General features: G+C 39.4%; 1 protein-coding gene across 6 annotated transcripts in view; it reads left to right on the top strand.

Annotated features, from left to right (window-relative positions):
* Nucleotides 1-22,296, top strand: part of LOC127431616 (SH3 domain-containing kinase-binding protein 1-like) — a 76,074-nt gene that overhangs the window by 34,151 nt on the left and 19,627 nt on the right. For all 6 annotated transcript variants that reach the window (XM_051682132.1, XM_051682130.1, XM_051682128.1 and 3 more), the window contains 4 exons: nt 16,425-16,548; nt 19,611-19,717; nt 19,835-19,964; nt 21,560-21,753. In XM_051682132.1, coding sequence (XP_051538092.1) covers nt 16,425-16,548; nt 19,611-19,717; nt 19,835-19,964; nt 21,560-21,753 — 555 coding nt within the window. The remainder of the gene's footprint in view (nt 1-16,424; nt 16,549-19,610; nt 19,718-19,834; nt 19,965-21,559; nt 21,754-22,296) is intronic.

The following is a 22,296-nucleotide window of genomic DNA, read 5'->3' as shown; positions in this document are numbered from 1 at the left end:
CTCTCCCCTCCGGCAGTCTGGACACCCTTTTTATCCCTCTCCAGCTGTTACTGAAACACAGAACAGCAGCTGTTAGAGATAATTTCCCCACAGGCATCAGACCTTACCATTCTTCCTCTCCCGGCCTCACTCTCCACAGACATCACTCGGCCACACCCACATCACCATATACCCCCATCGCCTGACTCAGGTCGGGGAGCCATCCGGCCTGCGTCTCTACCCCCCATTTCTAGAGAGGAAATCCACCACAGCCATCTGCGCCCCCGGCCTGTGGATCACCTCGAATTTAAAAGGCTGGAAAGCCAGATACCAACGGGTGATCCACGTGTTGGCATCCTTCATGTGATGGAGCCATTTGAGTGGGGCGTGGTCCGAACAAAGGGTGAAGGCCCTCCCAAGCAGGTAGTACCAGAGGGTGAGGACTGCCTATTTGATGGCCAGGCACTCCTTCTCTATCATGCTGTATTTCGTCTCTCTCACCGAGAGCTTCCGACTTACGTACAGCACGGGGCGCTCCTCCCCCTCCACTACCTGGGATAATACAGCCCCAAACCCGCTGTCCGAAGTATCCCTTGTGAACGCCTGCTGACACGGCTCTGTGCACTGACCGGATCTGGTGCCCCCTTTTTAGTGAGATCAGTCAGCGGGTGTAATCCGAACGTGTGGAAAATGGTGTCTTTTCATGGGACATGGGAGTTATGGGGATCTGTCAATATCCCTTTGTTAAATCCAGTCTCAAATAAAAGCGAGCTGCGCCTAACCGATCGAGCAGTTCATCAATCCGAGGCATTGGGTACGCATCAAATTTAGACACCAAATTGAGTTTTCTATAATCCACACAGAACTGGACCGAGCCGTCACTCTTCGGAACCAGCACCACCGGGCTGGCCCAGTCATTGTAAATCTGACATGCTCCAACTCTATCCGTTCGTTTAATCTCATAATCGATTTGCCCAACTCCCCGTGTGATATCAAAGGGCCCTTGCCACTTGGCGAGTAATTTAGAGATCGATGTGGGAAGTAATAGAGGAACTTTATTTCCCGGTGTAAATTCCCATGGCCGAGTACCCCTATTATACAGCCGGCTTTGACGTTCTTGTGCCTGGAGCAAATTCTCCTGTGTTAATTGCCCCAGTGAATTTTGCTTTCAGGTCAAGAACGTATTGAATGTCATTTTTGCTGTTTGAAGGTCCCCCCTCCCAGTTTTCCTGTAAGACGTCGAGCACGCCGCGAGGTCGATGTCCATACAATAATTCAAATGGGGAGAACCCCATGGAGGCTTGTGGGACCTCTCGTACTGCAAATAATAGGGGCTCGAGCCACATGTCCCAATTTCGAGCATCATCGTGCACAAATTTACGAATCATATTCTTTAGTGTCTGATTAAATCATTTCAACCAAGTCGTCCATTTGGGGGTGATAAACGCTGCAGAATCGATTTAATCCCCAATAATTTGTACAGTTCGCGTAGTGTATGTGACATAAACATAGTGCCCTGATCAGTGAGGATTTCTTTCGGAATCCCCACTCGGGAGATTATTCTGAAGAGTGCCTCCGCAACACTACGTGATGAGATCAATGGAAGGAGTGCAATGGCACACTTGGGGTGGCCGGCGGATTCACTAGCTGACATTCATGACATGCCGCACACCACCTGCGAACATCCCCGTGAATGCCCAGCCAATAGAAATGGGCCATTAGACGGTTCAGTGTCTTTTCCTGCCCTAAGTGACCCACCATTGGATTATAATGAGCCGTCTGGAATAACATTTCCTGACGGCTCCGCGGTATTAACAATTGTGTTGTATCTCCTTTGTCTAAGCATCCTGTGTCACTCGATACAATGGTTCCTTGATAATTGAAAAATGCAGATATGCGAGTTCAGTGTCTAGCTGAAGGCGTTGACCAATCACTTTCACTTGGTCAAAGACGTGCCTTAGGGTCTCGTCTCATGTCTGCTCCAGAGAGAAATCCCCAGCAGGCAATCCTCTAAGGGCTGGGGAAGCTGAGACTTCCCCCTTCCTTACGTCGTCCTGACGTGGAGCTGACATAGACGGCCCTGGCTTCGCCTCCCCAGCCAGCGTGTCACACACACCGATACGCTTTGTTGCAGGACCCATCCAGGCACATTCCCCATATTAAGGTAGTAAATGCTGGCCAATTCATTCCCAAGATTAGCGGATGTGTAATGCGGGAATTAACCACAGCCTCGACACTATGTTTTTGTCCCCAAAAATGAATAGTGACCATCACTACAGGGTAACTTTGGATATCCCCGTGCACATACCTTGTATCCAAGGCTTGTAACCAAAGCCTCGGATTGAACCAAGCTATGGTGAATGGAGGTTTGATTACAACCTGAATCCACCAAGGCTTGATATGTACTCCCCTTAATACTCACAGGTATCCGGTATCCTCCTGCTCCATCAGGTGTGGCTTGTGTTACGTCCGGGACCCGGACTAATGTCTCCACCTCCATCATGGGGCATCGGTCCTGGAAATGCCCAGGTTCCCTGCAACTCCAGCAGACCGGCCCAGACTTAACGCCCACACCCGCGGCAGTGGATTTACCAGCCTGTGGGAGATAGCGGAAGGATTAGAGGAAACGTGCAGGATGAACGGCCCATGGGACCGGGGAACCAATTTTGGAGTAGGAATTCCCTGTTTCCAGGAAACAGGATGAGGGAAGGAGAGGGGAAGGGAAGAGAAAGAGAAGAGGGCTCACCGGCCTCCGAATATGCCGCCCATATGGTCCTCAGCCAGCTGGACCACCCCATCCAGCGACGCCGGTCAGTGGCACTGGACACACTCCGCTGTCCCTTTTGGTAGCTGGGCGATGAACTGCTCCAGTACCACCAGATTGAGTATCTCCTTGGTGCCGTGATCTTCAGCCAGCATCCACCTTCGGCAGTTGATACGAAGCTGTCAGGTGAAGGCGAACGGGCAGCTGTGCTCACCAAGCGTCAGTGACCGGAAGCGCTGGCGATGCTGCTCCGGGCTTTGGCCAACCCTCTGCAAGATGGCTCTTTTCAGATCCTCATACACCAGGAGGTTGTTGACCGGAAGTTGATGGGCCACGAGTTGGGCTTCCCCAATCAGCAGCGTGAGTAGGCGGACCGCACACTGGGAGTTCGACCACTTCCACGTCTTAGCCATCCGCTCAAACAGCTCGATGTAAGCCTCAGGGTCATCTTGCGGTCCCATCTTGGCGAGCGTGGCCATAGTTGCAGCTGGGGTCACAGTGGAAGACCCCTCTGCGGTTCTAAGCTCCGTAACACCTGCCAGACCTCTGCTTGAGCCTGGAATCGCAGCTCCTGCAGGGGCTTCAGCAGGGCCTGATGTTGAGCCTGGTGGATGCCGGCGAGGGTCTTGAAGATTTCGGCCAGTGGCGAGGACTCCATGATGATGTTTCCTTCCTCCAAACAATTCCGAGTTTTGGCACCACTGTGACAAGGTTCTTTAACTCTCTCTGAAGGACGAAGCAGGAGCCAGGTGAACGATCCAATGTGAGTTTTATTTCTACACATTTCAGCGTCAACCAACAAACTGCTTTTCAGCACAACATAAAATGAATAAACACACAGTCAGCGTTGTGTGTCTCTCTCTCCCCTCCGGCAGTCTGGACACCCTTTTTATCCCTCTCCAGCTGTTAGAGATAATTAGCCACAGGTGTTAATCCTTACCATTCTTCCTCTCCCAGAATCGCTCTCCACAGATTTAGCTCGGCGACGCCCACATCACCACAGTATGACATGAGGGTAAATGAGTAAATGTCAACAGAAGTTTAATTATTGAATAAATTAACCCTTTAATAAGCTTTACACAATCAACATCTTATTGGTGATGACTCGAAAAGCTATTAAAGCAATAGTTCACCCACAAATGCAAATTCTTTCATCATTTACTCTCTCATGCCATCCCAGATGTGTATGACTTTCTTTCTTCTGCACAACACAAACGAATGCAAGTAATGCAAGTAAATGGTGGCCAGAACTTTCAAGGTCCAAAAAGCATATTAAGGCAGCATAAAAGTAGTTCATACGCCAAAGTGTTTTACAATAAATTTTACTCCCTGCTCAGTAGGTGGTGATATGCATAAATATCAATCGCCAAAAACAAAAGACAAATAATGTAGAAGTGAAAATGAAGATTTATAGTAAAAAAGAACTTAAATATTGATCTGTTTCTCACCCACACCAATAATATCCCTACTGAAAATATGGATTTAACCACTGGATTTCATATGGATTACTTTTATGCTGCCTTTATGTGCTTTTTGGGCCTTCAAAGTTCTGGCCACCATTCACTTGCATTGTATGAACCTACAGGGTTGAGATATTCTTCTAAAAATCTTTGTGCTCAGCAGAAGAAAGAAAGCCATACACATCTGGGAAGGCATGAGGGCGAGTAAATGAGAGAATTTAAATTTTTGGGTGAACCACCTAACTTAAATTGCTGTGTAATGGATATAAGCACTCTTCCGAACACTGAGATTAATTTAGATGTTTTAAGAGTTAATCAGTTCCATGCTGAAGGCTGGCACAGGCTGATCTGAAATCACACAGTAAGACTTTGTGATATGTGGAGTCTTGAGATGACCTATTGATCTCTCAATGGCCCTGTCTGTCTGCTAACGCAGTGACTGTGAGAACCCAACACTGTTTACATAGCACTGTTAAAGGGATAGTTCACTAAAACATGAAAATTCTTTTACATTTATTTATACTCATGTCTTTCCAAATCTGACTTTAAGAAAAAGAAAGTAATTTTTTTTAATTGAGTCTATTTTACATATAATGACATTGAAGGGGAATGGGGTCTGTCAAGCTTCAAAATGACAAAAAGCACTCTAAAACTGGTCCATACAGCTCATGCACTTTATTCCAAGTCTTCTGAAGCTATAAGATAGGTTTATATTAGGTATGTGCAAAACTACTAATTTTCAGAATCGACTAGTCGGTCGGTTGTTTGAACAACTAGTCGACTAGTCGGCATTAAGGATAATAATGTATAATTAAGCTCTGTTATGATCCTTTTAGAGGGATATACAGCACTTGAACATCTATTCAACAAATAGCGGATATACAACAAATAAATAGACTAAATAACTATAATATCTTATTGCACAAAACTATCAAAGTAAGAAAAGTAAGAAATAAGAGATTTTGATACAGAGTGCCAAAAAACCACATATGCGCATCCTGAATGCAGAATGATGCTCTTCAAGACAATCCTCGCTGCGCATTTAAAAGTGCAGAGTCATACAATATTGCGGGTACATATCTAGTTCACGACATCAAGCAGTTTAAACCTTTTTTACTGCAACTATTTAAGCAGTGCCAGACAGAATCAGCAAAAGACTCTAATCTCCCCACAGCACCTCGCAAATACTGGAATATTACTCACAGTCTGACAGTGATCGTCTTGAAATGTATTGTTGATACAGCGTTTTGATGTAACAGCAGTGCATAAAAAGACTAAACTTAAAGCATTAAAGAGAAGAAACTTCTTGCAGAGGGTTTTACCTTGATGAACGTTATTAACTGTTAAGCACAGCAAGCTATTGCCATGCAAATACGCTCTTTAAGAAGCTGCATCTCTCAATTAGGGAATGGCGTCTCCCATTAAAACCACCACCACTAAAAATATTAATGTTAGTAGTCAACCCCACTAATCACATAGTCAGTTGTTAGATGACTAGTTGACCACCCTGGCACATTCCTAGTTTGTGTAAAAAAAAGACAGAAATTTAAGTAATTAATCGCAGATTATTTCAGCTGTTGCTCCGAAATGGACTAAAAGTGACCCATTGATGCCATATAGCATTCCATACGAATTTTGAAGTCCATTTCAGAGCTTCGGCACTAGCAAAGCATCTGCTATAGAGCACAGCAGTGCCCGCCGTCTTTTTCAGCCATCTTCTGGAAGTATTTTTCCCATTTTGTCCATAGGGTTTTCATAAAGTACTTCACACAAGAGTTCTAAGCCATGAACCAAACCAGCCAGCTCTGAGGTAAATCACATAATAAAATTTTTTGATTTGAATCAAATAAGTATTTTAAAATCAATACTTGCGTCATAGTGCAGTGCTCGTTTGCTGCTGTTTGTTTGCTTCCATTATATGATTGGTGAATTTTCCACCTCAGGATCATTGGTAGTGTAGTTCTTCAACAGGAATTCCACTATTATACACATTTTTAAAAACTCGTCTTTAAAAGTTTAGAAAAAATAAATAATTATGGAATTGTTATTTTTAGAACAAGACTGTTGCGCTCTACTGTTTAATATAATTAATATTACTAATTTTATTTTGCTACTGTTAAATGGCCATCAGTCGTGTAGTCATATGCAGATATGGCATCTACCAGTAGGGTAAACTGCCAATGCTAATCTTCGAAACACTAGTTGTCTGTTGCTAACAGACAGATTGTGAGTTGCTGTCACAATGGGGTTGCTGTGTGTTCTTTTCATCACAAATAACTTGATAAGAGTGAACGAAATTTTGTTTCCAAGGTTTTTTCTTTGATAGAAAGTTTCTGGGCCACACACAGATGTGTGTTCATCAAACCTTGTTTACACACACACACACACACACACACACACAATGTCCAACACAATACATTCATTTAGAGGAACCACTGTTGTGATCTGCTGCTCAAGGTCAGCTCTTATTTGCTTCTGCGGACTCTGTCCTTTCTATCTCTCTGGTTATGTCCCTGCATTCTTTACAAAAGTGCGTCTATGTGTATTGTTAGTGTATATCCAACCTCAGGCCCCAATAGGCATTCTCATTCTCTCTCTTTCATATTTCCCATGGTAGGGCCAGGGAAAGTACACAAACACAGACTCACAGACTTTAATACACAACATTGCTGTCAAATCTCAAGAAAGCCAAGACCAAACCCAGTAAGCACACAAGCACACCTTGCGGACACATCTGTGCAAATGTGCATCATCTGGAAAGCATTGTGTTCTATTTAAAGTGTTATGTTTGTAAACAAACATCTGATAAACATCAAAAAGAGTGGGTGCACTTGTGTTCTAAATCAGTGGTTTTCAACTGGCTGGACCTATTTTTGTGTCGCAGGTCTGTTCTGATGGATAGCAGGGAAAAAACAATACTAAATGCAAATAATAAAATGCAACTAAGCATATAGTCGTGCATTGTTTGGATGGCAAAATCAACAACATGAGGGTGAGGAAATGACAGAATTGTAATGTTTGGGTGAACTAACTCTTTAAGTGCTTGTGTGTATTTTGCATTTGAGTGTGTGGTCTGTTGAGCGGATGTTAAATGCATGATGATGAAATGCACATGAGTTTTCTGGTTGAATATCTCTTATGTTATCTCTAAACCGTGCTCTTCTGAAACACATTTTTTACCCTTGTTTCATGCAGCTTAGGTGATGGTCTCACTCTCTCTCCTCTTCAGTTTCTCTCTCTCTCTCTCACACACATATTTTATGCAAGCTGTAGACGAAAATAGTGGTCGACCGATATGGGTTTTTTAATGGCTGATGCCGTTATATAATATAGTAAATAACAAACATAAAATTGCTAAAAAATAAATAAATAAATAAATAACTCTTGTTTAGCACTATATTTACTCAATTTCACACAAAAATGTAACTTTGTATAAAAGAATCTTAAAAAATAATATTGTATTTTAAATGGTAGATAGCAGTTTCTTCTGATTTCTGTTTAGTCATCAAATTTTTGTAATTTATTTGCACATGAAGAAATTGTTAATATATTAGGAAGAAGGAAATATCAGTACACACAGTAGTCCAGCAATCATGGATGGCATGTCCATGTTAGCAATCGCATTTACTAAAAAAAAAAACGCCAAATCAATCCAATTGTATATACAGTGCATAATGAATAAGACATTTACTTGTAGCACACGTGAAGCGCCTTTACCTTGAAGTTGCACCAGAGACGGGCCAATTCTATTAAAATGAATGGGAGAAATTAGAACACCCAACTGCAGCCATTGGTCAATGGATGTAGATAGGAAGTCCCGCCTTACAGGTAAAAGAGTCAAATCACATCATCGCCTGTCAATCATCTCGAGAATGTGCATGCGCATTAGCTGTAAAAGCTGAGAAAATTTCATTTTTTAGCATAATCTGAGGTAAAGAAGCACCATTTATGATACCAGTGTTGTCAGATTTTACTGCTGATTTGAAATATATTCTTTGATCGTAATCTTGACCACCTGTTTTGGAGATTTCGGTCTTTCCCCATTCAAGTAGATAGGAGCTGCGCCGTCATGAATGGAAATAGCCTCCCGAGAGCATTCCAAACATGGCCGACAGTGGATTGACTTGCTAGAAAGACTTTGGTTGCACTCACTCGCTCGCTCGTGCGGATCCAGCGAGCAGTAGCAATCTCCTGAGTTTAAACAGCCTGGATCGCCTGCTTGGATTGCGACCACTGATTCACAAATCATGATGGTCAGAGGAACTTTTGATCCTGATCCTGAAGTTTTGATTCTAGCTGATGGAATACACGCTTCATAGGAAGATATTAGATGAAAGCTCAACGGGAAGAAAACGCTGGGTTTTCGTGAGGTTCGTGAATTACATCTGTTTAAATTAGATATCTGCATATTTGCATATAATAGAAGTTTTATTGATATTTGCCTTTTATCATTAGAAAAGAAAGTTAAAAGGAGAGGCTGAAAGAATACAGTGCATCTGGAAAGTATTCACAGCGCTTCACTTTTTCCACATTTTGTTATGTTACAGCCTTATTCCAAAATGGACTAAATTCATTATTTTCCTCAGAATTCTACAAACAATACCCCATAATGACAACGTGAAAGAAGTTTGTTTGAAATCTTTGCAAATTTATTAAAAATTAAAAATTAAAAAAAATCACAGCCTTTGCCATGACACTCAAAATTGAGCTCATGTGCATCCTGTTTCCACTGATCATCCTTGAGATGTTTCTACAACTTGATTGGAGTCCACCTGTGGTAAATTCAGTTGATTGGACATGATTTGGAAAGGCACACACCTGTCTATATAAGGTCCCACAGTTAACAGTGCATGTCAGAGCACAAACCAAGCCATGAAGTCCAAGGAATTGTCTGTAGACCTCCGAGACAGGATTGTATCGAGGCACAGATCTGGGGAAGGGTACAGAAAAATTTCTGCAGCATTGAAGGTCCCAATGAGCACAGTGGCCTCCATCCGTAAATGGAAGAAGTTTGGAACCACCAGGACTCTTCCTAGAGCTGGCCGCCTGGCCAAACTGAGCGATCGGGGGAGAAGGGTCTTAGTCAGGGAGGTGACCAAGAACCCGATGGTCACTCTGACAGAGCTCCACCATTTCTCTGTGGAGAGAGGAGAACCTTCCAGAAGAAGAACCCTCTCTGCAGCACTCCACCAATCAGGCCTGTATGGTAGAGTGGCCAGACGGAAGCCACTCCTCAGTAAAAGACACATGACAGCCTGCCTGGAGTTTGCCAGAAGGCACCTGAAGGACTCTCAGACCATGAGAAACAAAGATTGAACTCTTTGGCCTGAATGGCAAGCGTCATGTCTGGAGGAAACCAGGCACCGCTCATCACCTCGCCAATACCTGTTTTTTCAGCGGCAGGAACTGGGAGACTAGTCAGGATCGAGGGAAAGATGAATGCAGCAATGTACAGAGACATCCTTTATGAAAACCTGCTCCAGAGCGCTCTGGACCTCAGACTGGGGCGAAGGTTCATCTTCCAACAGAACAACGACCCTAAGCACACAGCCAAGATAACAAAGGAGTGGCTCCGGGACAACTCTGTGAATGTCCTTGAGTGGCCCAGCCAGGGCCCAGACTTGAACCCGACTGAACATCTCTGGAGAGATCTGAAAATGGCTGTGCACCGACACTCCCCATCCAACCTAATGGAGCTTGAGAGATCCTGCACAGAAGAATGGGAGAAACTGCCCAAAAATAGGTGTGCCAAGCTTGTAGCATCATACTCAAAGAGACTTGAGGCTGTAATTGGTGCCAAAGGTGCTTCAACAAAGTATTGAGCAAAGGCTGTGAATACTTATGTACATGTGATTTTTTTTTTTTTTTTTTTTTTTTTTTTTAATGAATTTGCAAAGATTTCAAACAAACTTCTTTGTTGGGGTATTGTTTGTAGAATTTTGAGGAAAATAATGAATTTAATCCATTTTGGAATAAGGCTGTAACATAACAAAATGTGGAAAAAGTGAAGCGCTGTGAATACTTTCCGGATGCACTGTATATGCTTTAGAGGTAAATAAATGTGCGCGCCACAGGATGCTGGATCTGCTCAAGTTGTGTGATGTTGATTTATTACATCTGTTTAAATGAAATATGCACATATTTGCAGATGGTATATATGATATTATTTTTATTATTTGCCTTTTTATCATGAGACAAGACACTTAAACGTTACAGGGAACTGTTGAGGAGAGAGAGGAAGAATGAAACAGGTGAGCACTTTAACATTATGAGCTCAAACACGTCTGCCGCGGCTTTGATATGCAGACCGTTTAAATGACACTGTGTTGCACACCGGTTTATTATTGTAGTAACACGATGCACGTAACAACAAAATGAACCGTGACTGGCCGTTTACATGTCTCAGTCACTTCTCATGCAAGCAGATGATTTTCGCCACCCTCAAGAAAAAATCTGCCAAACAGAAACATTTATTTTGTTAAGGGCTTTATGTCTAGTGGTCAACCGATATATCGCAGAGGCCGATAAATCGGAGGATTTTCTGACTTTTTTTTTAATTACAGCGTCGGCCGATTTATCGGCCTCGGCGTTATATCGGTTGACCACTAGACATAAAGCCCTTAACTACTGTACCCTTTTTTCATTCCCTGGCTGATAACTTTTAAATGGAATATTTCTGCACATTATTCAGAACGGAAGACCTCCCGCACTATGCGAGATACACTTCCTGGTTTGTGTGTCATGATTATTTCTGGATAATAACCCTTACGAAAATCGAGAGTTCATAGCAAATTTGCCATAAACTTGCTGCAAATTCACCATTGATAATTTTCACATGCAATTTAGCTTTGCTGCACACATGCTGCAGAATTGTCCATTATTGCCAAAGGTTTGCTGGAGGTTCACCACTACCAGCAAACTTCTGGCAAACATTTGCGTTGAATCAAAAGCTAATTTGCATGTGAAAATAACAAAGGCAGTTTTGCAGCTAGTTTAGATTTTTTGTAAGGCTTTTGATCTTCCCATTTTAATTAGCTCTTAATAAAACAAAAGCACCTCTTTTGATTGCAATCTTCTCGGATTTTGCAAACTATCAAAAATGAACTTGATCAACAATGCTAGAAAGTAGTGCTTTGTTGATTGTGATTTATTTGGTGTGTTGTTACATGTTAATTAGTTTTGAACTGATTTTGATTGATTTGGGAAAGATTTCTCTGCAGGAAATTGGGCAGTTTTTATGCCACTAATGAAAAAAGTTTAATTTATTTATATATATATATATATATATATTTAATAGGGATGCACAGATACGATGCCGATTTTAACAAAAACCTTAGGTCGATACCAATACATATATTTTGCCAGTTACCTTATTTTGTCATCAGATCACTGTTTTACTTTGGAATTTTGCTTTAAAAATGTACAAAGAGGTACGAAAGCTTTTTCACTCTTCTAACAATAAGTCATTTCCATTGAACGTGGGTTGGATCTTTTGAACACATGACAGGCCAACATTTTAAAGTGAGCCACAATGAAAGATAAATAGAAGATAAAAAGATAAAATAACTAAATATGGTAACATAATGATTGTAATGAAAAAGGTTATTTTGTACTTCTAAAACATTTTTGCACTTCTGATTTTGCAGTTCAGAACAACAGAAGTCATATTTTAAATGTATGTACTGTAAATGATAGAACATAGCAATTCATACTATGTATTTGTTGGGCAATTGAACAGAAATGTCAACCACTTAATGAAAAGTAAAAAGTTTAACCAAAGGAACAAAACCCCCCTTTTAAATTCTGTATTATAGAAGGTGCCGCTTGCTCACACAACGCTGACTTATGCATTAAATGCAGAAACGTAGCCTTTTAAAGTTTAGTAATCATGCAAGGTCATATTGCGATTTCAATATTACTTCGGTCAATCATGCAGCATTAATGGATATCAAATCTGATGTCTCAGAAGTCAGTAGCTATGTTTCTTTCCAAGCTGTGAATTTAATTTATGCGAAAAATCTGAATATTACAAGAACAATGTGCGAATAAAGCCGCATTTCCATTCCACGTGTTCAAAAGAACAAAGCCGTCACATTTGGGGAATATATATATATATATATATATATATACACACACACACACATTATATATTTAAAACACTCGCGTTTTATAGCACACAGACAACACTGTAAAGAACTTTGTCTCATATCTGGGAGCAACAGCGCGTCACACAATTTTAGGAGCACAATGTATGTGTGTTTCTCAATCCTTATGTCTTTACCATGTGGATCTATAATATATTTTTTTCAAAAGTGTCAATAAACCTCCTCTGCAGCACAGTTCAAGTTTGTATTCTATTTATATTTCTCTGCAAACTCTATACAGGCTTTGGATTTTCAGGACACTAGTATTTTAGAATGACCAGAGCAACATTTTAGATGAGAGGATTGGTCCTCTGGTTAGTCCAGTTATGAACGAAATATTCAGTCACATGACTTTTTTGATGCGCATCTTGTATTCCTAATAAATACAATAGGAGTTTATTCTGTAAATGTGTTTCAATAACAGTTCTTCTTATCGAATAAAACATGTATCCACCTCAAGCGAGTGTATATGTTTTTGATGCACATTTTGGAGATTTTATTTATATCTTGGAGTTTCCATCCAGCAGTTTTTTTGCGATTATCCCAAAATGTGCATAAAAATATGTGGATGGAAACCCAGCTAGTGTCTTCTGGTTTCGAAGAGATTTGAATGGTTTCCCTCATCATTTAGCCTATTATGTAAGTGCCGTTTTCACAACCGTCACGTTTTTCTGCATTAACATAAGAACGAGAAAGAATAAAAATAAATATTACACGTTCTTAGGAGTGCCAACCCTACTACATATTGTGGTTATTATTAGTATTATAGTTTTTACTAAGTGTGTTACTAATTATAAATCAACCATCTTTTTTTTTTTTTTTTTTTTATCTTCATTTTTATAACCAATATGCAGATGGTTTTAATTTGGTCTCTAATTGGCTGATAAATATCGGCAGCCAATACATCGATTCATCCCTAATGTTTAATAAGGTCCCAAAATGTGTTTAAAGACCCCATGAAATGGTTTGACTGTGTTGATGTATTTCCTATTGAAATAGTAGCTTAAAATACAGTAGGGTGGGACATATTGAAGGGCGTATGCCTTTTATATAGCCAGTATATAGAAAGCAAGAGTGTGAGCACAGTTGAAGACAAACCTTAATTTTCTAGTCAGAGGATGGTTGGTATCAAAATTTAGTGGAGGAACATTCTAGAGAGATTTTACTGGACAGAAATCCATGTACTGGATGAGTCATCAATATTTTAGTCTGTTTTCCTGGAAGAGAAAAACTGAAAATGCTAGGCTAATTTTAAATGCTAAATCTGCTTTAAAATTTGTACATTTTTAAGAGTATATTAGTATAGATGGCTTCAAAGCTAAAAACCATGGTCTAAAGGCCACAAAACTCAGATTTTTATTTCATGTGGTCTTTAAAAAAGGATTAGATGTGCTCCTTGAAGAGTATGTGTATATAGTATATGTGTAAGTCCATGTGTGTGAATAACTCAATTTTATTAAGTTGTTTTAAATATTGTCCACTTGCAGATTGACGATTTGATCTGCAAGAATAAAACATCCAGCAAGCAGATATGTGCCCTTTTTCATCTAATAAATAACCATGTCAGAGGGAGAGAGAGAGAGAGAGAGAGAGAGAGAGAGAGAGAGAGAGAGAGAGAGAGAGAGTAAAACATGCAGAAAGAACTTGCAGTGAAAGCAGAGAAAGATAACATGCAGGAAATTGAGAAAGGGTGACAGCTCTATGTGAGCCAAGAGATGAAGCTCTTTCTTAACAAGTCACTTTATTGCACAGGCCATAAAGGGAGAGCCCCCCCCCCCCCAATTGACCCTCATGTTGCTCCATACATGCAGAACACAAAATAAATGTTTGGCAGAATGTTAGCTTAATGGATGGCAAAAAATACTAAATGAAAGTAAATGCAACATTCTGCCTTGCATCTCATTATGTGTTACACAGAAGAAAGAAAGTCATATGGGTTTGGAACAGCATAAGAGTAAGTGAATAACCAAATTTTTATTTTTGGCTGAACTTTCCATGAACAGTGGGAGAGAAGAGGGGTGTAATAATGTACAGATAATGTTTACTTTTACTAACAGATGAATTGACCGATGGGGGAAGTGTCTGAAGGCCAGAGTGTGTTTTTTAGGTTGACTGTTCCTCTCAGTTACTGCACTGCCCATCCAGGAAATGAGTGCCTCTTTGCACTGGTGCACTACAACCTACATCACCACCCCTCTGTCTGTCTCTCGATTTTTATCTTTCTCTTACACACACTCACACACTATTGCTATGTTCGGAATGGACTTCTAGCTTACTGCTTAGTGAATACTGCACAGTATGTACTGTATATTCCCTATGAAATGTTTAATAGCATGTCAAACAGAACACATTTAGCAATGTTTCAAGCAGGAATATGCTATTGTTGTCACATGACCTCATTACATTGTATATTTAATTCAGGGAGTGGCATCCAGTTATGATCTCAGAAAAAAAAAATCCAGTTATTGTGCATTTTTAATCCAATTTTATGTAAAAAAAAAAAAAAAAAAATCTTATAAGTGAAGTGTGTAAATGATGTATCACTATCAGCACCAAGTTGCAAAATAATAGCTGTTTTTATAAAGGTTTCCAAAACACTACTTCTGACTGCCATTGGTTGGTGAAATAGATAGTCCTGCCCCATAATCATGCCACTGGTTGAGTCAATGTTGTTGTGTTAGGCTGGTTGGGATTCTCAAACAAAAAGAAATTTTTAAAAGCACCACATAGCCAGTGTTTATACTTAATAGGGATGTGTGCTACGACTAATTCGACTGTCATTTAAACTTAAGTTTTGTAACCGACTAGTCGACTAGTCTAAAGAGAAACCTTCAGAAAACAGTTTTAAAAAAATAAAAAATTATGCAACTCATTTAAAATACTTAATCTATTCCAAATCCGATGCTAAGTTCTACTGAAAAGGGGCATTTATCTGCAACCTGCTCGCCTTGAATTATGATCATTGTACATTAAATATAGTCAGGACATTGTTGAAAATAATTAACAGGTAGACTAAGCCAAATCTATGAGAGAGACAAAAAGTTGCGCATTAGCCCTTGATCTAATATGACAGCTGTTCGGTAAAGAACGTTAACCAATAACAGTTACGATGTAAAAAAAAAAAAAAAAAGTAGCTATAAGATAGAAAAAAAAAAATAGGCCTGTTATGTAGCCTGTAATAAACCTAATGTATTCTAAACACGACGTGCACACAGAATAAAAGATAGTTTAACCCGTTAAGCAGTCGGCACCTCGTTGAAAATAGCCTTCTTAATCAGCAGATTAAACAAATTGCATACCTAGTCTAAAACAGTTATTTTCTTTTTTTGATGAGTAAAATTAACACGTCAGCATGGTCCGGTGAAAGACGGGACTTGACTCACCTGAGGCTGCTATCCTGCACTTGAAAAAGCCTGCTCAGCGGAAAAATAACATCCAAGCATGCACAGATGTAAAGAAGACTCAAATGTGAAAACATCCATAGGGACTTTCAAACATTTGGAAAGCCGATTCCCGCACCACTGAAGTGATTTCATAACTACTTTGAGTTTTCTTGTCTACTGAGAGGACATTTTCCTCTGCGCGCCGTGAGTGAGAGAGGGAAGAAGCACGCGCAGCCTGAGGTGAAATTAAACTATCTGCTCCAGATATCTTCTTTTTAAATAATATTTGTATTATTAATTCTATTTTAAATATGTAACATTAATATGACAGTAATTTAAGTGCAGCCTCTGTAAGAATATAAAGCGAAACGTAAATGTGTAAAAATGATCAGTTTAATGAGGGGAAATATTAAACGACTAGTAATTCCAGTGTCGACTAGCAGCATCAGAACCGTTTAGTCGACTAGTCTCGCACATCCCTAATACTTAAATCAACAAAAATGTTAATATCAATGTAGTATTACGGTGTTATATACTGTATATTTTGGCAAATGTAGTACAGTAGGTCATTCAGGTATTCCATGCATACAAATTTTGCATACTGTACAGTATACATACTGTATACTGCAGAAATAGTCATTGCTCCCCCTACTGTTTCAATAAATGTAATGTCTGTTTGTTTCCCATTTTAAAGGAGATAAAGAAGGACTCTAAAAAGGAGATAAAGAAGGAGTCAAGTTTGGCCGGATCCAAATCAGACCTGTCGAATGGCAGCACCAGCCCGAAATCAGAACCCAGCCTCAGACCTGCCAAGAAAGGTAGTCCTGTCGTATCAATTTCTCAGTCTGGAAAAGTAGTTCAGCACTTATTCAGCAGAACACACACCCACACAAACACACCCAGAGTCTTATTATTCACAGTCTCAAAGGAGGAGATTTTGTGATTGGGTAAATATCCACTGGACCTTAAGAGCTGGGTCAGGTTTGCTTCTGGCAGATGAATAGCGAGAAATACAAATCTAAAAAACTTTTGCAAAAACTCTTAATCCTTCTCAGATTTGCCAAGTACAAACCCAGAATATGGCCGTCAGACCAGTCGTAGTGGGGAATGAGTTTGATTGAGCCCAGGAGAGTTAGTACGGTCAAATTTTTTAAGCTCTCCCCAGGCCAGATACCATTTACAGTACTCCTACCAAATCATGTATGTGGGACTATAAGTAATTAAAAGTTATTAGATATCTTTTACCCAGGCAATTAGGGAAGCTTCACATATAATCTTCATGGCCCCACTGTGAATCCTTTGATTGGTCAGATTTGGGTTTAGTCATGAGGTTTGGCTTGATTAACTTGTGTCTGTGTGTTGTCACGTTACATCTGGAACAGCCAAACACACATTCAGCATTTGAATGCACTTTCTGATTGGCTGGTTTTCCATTATCATAGACCTCAGAATGGTAGTGAGGTCAACTGAAAGCACTTAAATTACTATTATCCATTGCAGCATTTCCGTACCAGGGTTCACAAATCTAGGGGTTTGTGATGGAACTGCACCACTGCAGGGAGTTCATGAGATAGAAATGGCAATGCCAAATTAACCTCCTGAGACCCATGCAGGACTGCTGTGTATTTCCATTTCCCTTTTTGATTTGTAAAAAGTAGAACCTAATAAATATGCCAAAACAATTATAATTAATGTAGCAAATAGTTTTCCTAAATATTGATGGAAACATATGTGGACAGCGGGACTAAGTTTTAAATATTAAATAATACCAAGCTATAGAAAGTCAGATTTTTTTTTTTTATCAAATTGTTTGTTTACAGGAGTGTTGGTTATTCTTGTTTTTCATTACATCAAAAAGTTGCATAATTAATTCTGATTCAAAGTAATGGCCAGCATCATCCAATCACTGCCAACGATGTTCAAATAAAATTATACATTATTTTTTCATTATTTATAAAATTATAAATTCTGAATCTGTTTACTGATTACCATTGTCCGATGTCTGCCAAACATGTCGAGTGATCCAAACATCATCTGTGGCCTGAAACTGAACTTTGACCAGATGTTAGGAGTGAATACACATATAGGATAGCTATAGGATGCTCCCTTGCTCCCTATTTAGTGAATGACTAAACCATCAGTGTGCTGTCTGTCTGCACTGGTCTCAGAACAGTTCGAAATGCACCTTATATACTTCCTAACTTCATATAAAGCCTCTGAAAGTACACATTATTGTACATTGTGTTTAGCGATTAAAATTGCTCAAATAAAAAAAATTTAAAAAAGGCTTATCAGATGAAACTAGAGACTGTAATCTTTTGACTCAAACAGGTTTCAAAGTAAACTTAATTAGGTTTCTTACCAGATGTAGTTTTGTTGTCGTTTTTCCCAAAGACAAACTCTGCTGTGGTCAGCGCCTTGTTGTTTTGTCACATGACTCAAAGTGTCAAAAGTTCAACCCTTTTGCTGACAGCACGGAGTCTCCTTAACTGAGATCAGATGGTTTAAATGATTTAAATTATGCGTGACATATAGCGAAGCCAAAATACAACGTCTATGCATGTGTCCACTGGGTCGCATGAGGTTAAATGCAAATAAATACAATATTCATGATTTATTAAATACTGTCACGAATGGTTGCTCAGATGAGATGTAAGATCTAATTGCAGGCTTTAATAAAAATGATGACAGTGAAACAACAAACAAGAACTGACAAAGGAATGTAAAAACTAAAGGGTATTTATACAAACAAGAGCTAATGAGGGAATGGAAAACAGGTGAGAACAATGAGGAACAGATGGCAGTGATGAGGGCAGTGCATACTGGATAAAGTAGTCCAGGGGAAACACTTCAAAATAAGGGTCCTAGGAAACACGAGGGAGACAGGCTGTGACAAATACAATTGCATGATTAAATTGGTTGTTCTAATTATTTGTGACAGGGTCAGAAATTACTCAGTCATCGTGTTCAGATTTGTTCAGATTTAGAATGTATTTCGAATCATTCATTTAATTTACTGACGTATTTGATGTAAATGGATATCATGCTTTGTGTTTTTAAATGCCCTCTTAAAGGTAAAATTTGCAAAGATTGCTCCGTAATAAAAAATAAAAAAAAGGAATAAACTGCAATAAACGTGAAGATGTTGGTAAATTCAATATATTTATTCAAATTCAACATTACTTAAAAATTTCAGTTGGGATGTCAAGTAAATAATTTAGGTACAGTTGATAAAAAAAGACTGGGAACCCCTGATCTACTGGGTGCCATTTTCACTTCTCAAAGTGAAATCTGTTTAAGGGAAATACTCTGTTAGGTAGCCTGTTTCTGAGACACAAGCTCTGTTCAGAGCCCTGAATTAATCTAACCTGATTTCCAGACAAGTGAACCAATGTTGGTTCATGTGCTTTTAATTTATTTAGCAGAAAGAGACGTTGGCTTCCCAAAATAAAAAAAATGTTTTGATTTTTAGATTGTTGGAACAGAAATAAAAAGCATGTATCTAGCATATCAGATCACAATGGGTTTCTCCATATTATTTGTATATTATTAGGGGTTCTCAATGGTGTTAATGCAGCAGAATGTTAACATTTAAGAGGACAAATTTAGGGTTAGCCCCAAAGTCAACCCACTTTCTCCATTTAGCTTCTGTAGAGAAGTGAAACTTAAGGTTTCTTTTGAAAGATTGGTTGTTTCATGAGCCACAAAGAAATATGTATTTAGTGATCAGTCTGGAGCAAAATCTGCAAATTGTTCAGCATCAGCTGCCAGCAAAGAGAGACACCTAGTTGTCAAATGTAGAAATGGAACACTTTTCTCTGTTGTATAGATAGATAATTATTTGTTTATACTGTATGTCTGTTTGTGTGCTCTTAAACAGGTGAGGCAATACGAAAAAGGCGTTGCAAAGCTGCCTTTAGCTACACTCCACAGAACGAAGACGAGTTAGAACTGAAAATTGGAGATGTAATCGAGGTTCTGGGAGAGGTGAGTGAAGATCATAGTCATGTTATATAACAAATGGCTTTAATCATTCTACCACATATATAATGTCTTGTTTATCTGTGATCCTAAAAGTGCATCTGTTTGTGTGTATTTGTTAAGGTGGAGGAGGGATGGTGGGAAGGGACTCTCCACGGCAAAACCGGGATGTTCCCCTCGAACTTCACCAATGAGCTGTTGGCCGAGGTGGAAGATCAGGCCACACAGGATAACTCCCGCAGCACAAGAACCAGTCAGTCTGCACCAATCATATACTTAATTTACCACATCTAAAAAAACACATTTCTCATTTAGCCAACCCATTTCCTAGCCATTCATGTCATCATAAAGTGTCTCAGATTTGATTCTGGAGCTTTTGGATGTGTTTTTCCTTTCATTGAAAATATATCATCAATCATTGAATTGGCTTTATCATTTAGAGTGGTGGCGATTTCCCATCAAACAACCACTTTTCAAGCAGATGGTGAAACTGAAGATTCACACCAGTTCACACTGTGATCGTGACTCACGCTACTGGCTACCCACAATGATTTGCGAGTCATGTGATGTTGCTGTGTGAGATGAGGTTAAAAGGGGGGCAATCTCCACCATTCTACTGATGGATCATCTTGGATGAGTGTCAAACCATTGTTAAAGGGATAGTTCAGCCAAAAATGAAGATTCTGGCATTGTTTACTCACCCTCATGTTGTTCCAAATGCATGTAACTTTCATTTTTCAGGGGAACACAAAATGAGTTATGCAGAATGTTAGCCTCAGTCACCATTCACTTTCATTGTATGGAAAACAGATGCAATGAAAGTGAATGGTGATTGACACTTACCAGTACATACTGCCTTGGTATTTCCATTTCTGTGTTGCACAAAAGCAATCAAGATACCCCCAACCAACCTCAAATTCCTTGTAACACCTCCATTCATGTACAAGCTATGTTCAGAATGGAATACTACTTAATGAATCTTGTGCAGTATTTATTGTATATACTATTATATACTACTTATTTATTATAGTATTTAGTACTGTTTCACACTTTTATACAGTATTATAATATTTATTATATAATAAAAATAGTATATACTACAGTATTTAGAAAAAAAGTGAAACAGAATGCATTTTGGCATCCAGTTACAACCATTATTGTGCAGTTTTAATCCAATTTTGTGTAGAAATGTAACATTTGGCTGTCCAGTCAAATAAAGTCGAGAAAGAGATGTTAAAAATCTCAACTGAGATTACTTGTTTGGTTGTATACTGCACATTTTGATAGATGTAGGTCATCCGGGCATTTCATGCATACAGAAATAATTTACGTTCTGTGCACAATATAGATACTACTGTACAGTATAAACTTCAGAAAATAGCAAGAGTTGTATGAAAGTATGCCATATGTTCCCTGCGCCACTTCTGAATCACATGACCATAAATTTGAAACACAAAAGTGAACTATAGCAGGATAAACTGCACAATTGGCGTATAGAGGTAAACGGATGACCACTGCAAATATGAGTGTTGCATTTCCTTTTGCTTCAGTAGCAACAGAGAAAAATCGCACAAGTACATTTCCATGATTTTCCAAAAGAAGAAAAAATAGAGAGTACAGCAATCAAAAGAGAGAAAGATGACACATTTACTGTCACTCCCTCAGCAGCTGTATTTGAAAGTAATATAACACTGAACTCTGGGAAAAGAATCTATCGTGAGGAGCCATGGATGGTGTTCATTATAGAGATATAACTATGTTATAGCTGACAAGATAGTTGTTGCATGCAAAGATGCATGCAAATCCTCCTAGTCCTCCTTTGAAATGCAAGCTTTGTGTGTGTTGCAGGTATAAAGGACAGCACAGGCTCAGAGAGTGATGGTGGTGACACCATTAGTTTACAGTCTGACACTGGCAGCATCTCCTCTAGCTCTGAGATTCAACCCAAAAAGGTTAGAGGTTTTGGCTTCGGGGACATCTTCAAAGACCAGCCAATCAGGCTCCGCCCACGTTCCATGGACATGGACAATGAGGCAGAGAAGGTGAGTTTGTATGTTTCTATTGGATTTCTTACATATTTTTAATGGTGGGAGTTAGTATACTTTGTGAGTTTTCATTTAGGTGTAGGGTTTGGGTTAGTTTGTAGTCATTTATAGTCATTAGGTGTTAAATGTAGTATTTTGAGTGTGTGTCTATGTGGTCGACTAGAGCTTCCCTTGTATTTCCTCTAGTATTTATAGCCAGGCTGTCTCTGTAAGAGGTATCATGGGCCCCTGTGTTCTCTCTGGCTTTGGCCCCACAGTCTCCTGTTCATTAAAACCTTCCTGTTTTCCTCTCCCACTGAGAGAGGCATGCATCCTCTCTCTTGCTCCTTTCCTCCCTCTCTTCCTCCATCATTCTCTCCCTTTAGTGGTCTCAGGCTTAATTTTGATCTTTTGTTCATTTGTTTAATCAAATGTGGAAATATCACAGGTGGGTTTTAATAATATTATTAGTGTGATTTGTTTATATAGCACTTTTCCAAAGCTGAAGGACACTTTACAATCCAATAAAATTATATTAAACTTTGCTAAACTTTTAAACCA

The sequence above is a fragment of the Myxocyprinus asiaticus genome, chromosome 41 (genome assembly GCF_019703515.2).
Source record: "Myxocyprinus asiaticus isolate MX2 ecotype Aquarium Trade chromosome 41, UBuf_Myxa_2, whole genome shotgun sequence".
Lineage (NCBI taxonomy): Eukaryota > Metazoa > Chordata > Actinopteri > Cypriniformes > Catostomidae > Myxocyprinus > Myxocyprinus asiaticus.
Note: the sequence above shows the minus strand (reverse complement) of the source record. Positions and strands in the feature narration are given on the sequence as shown.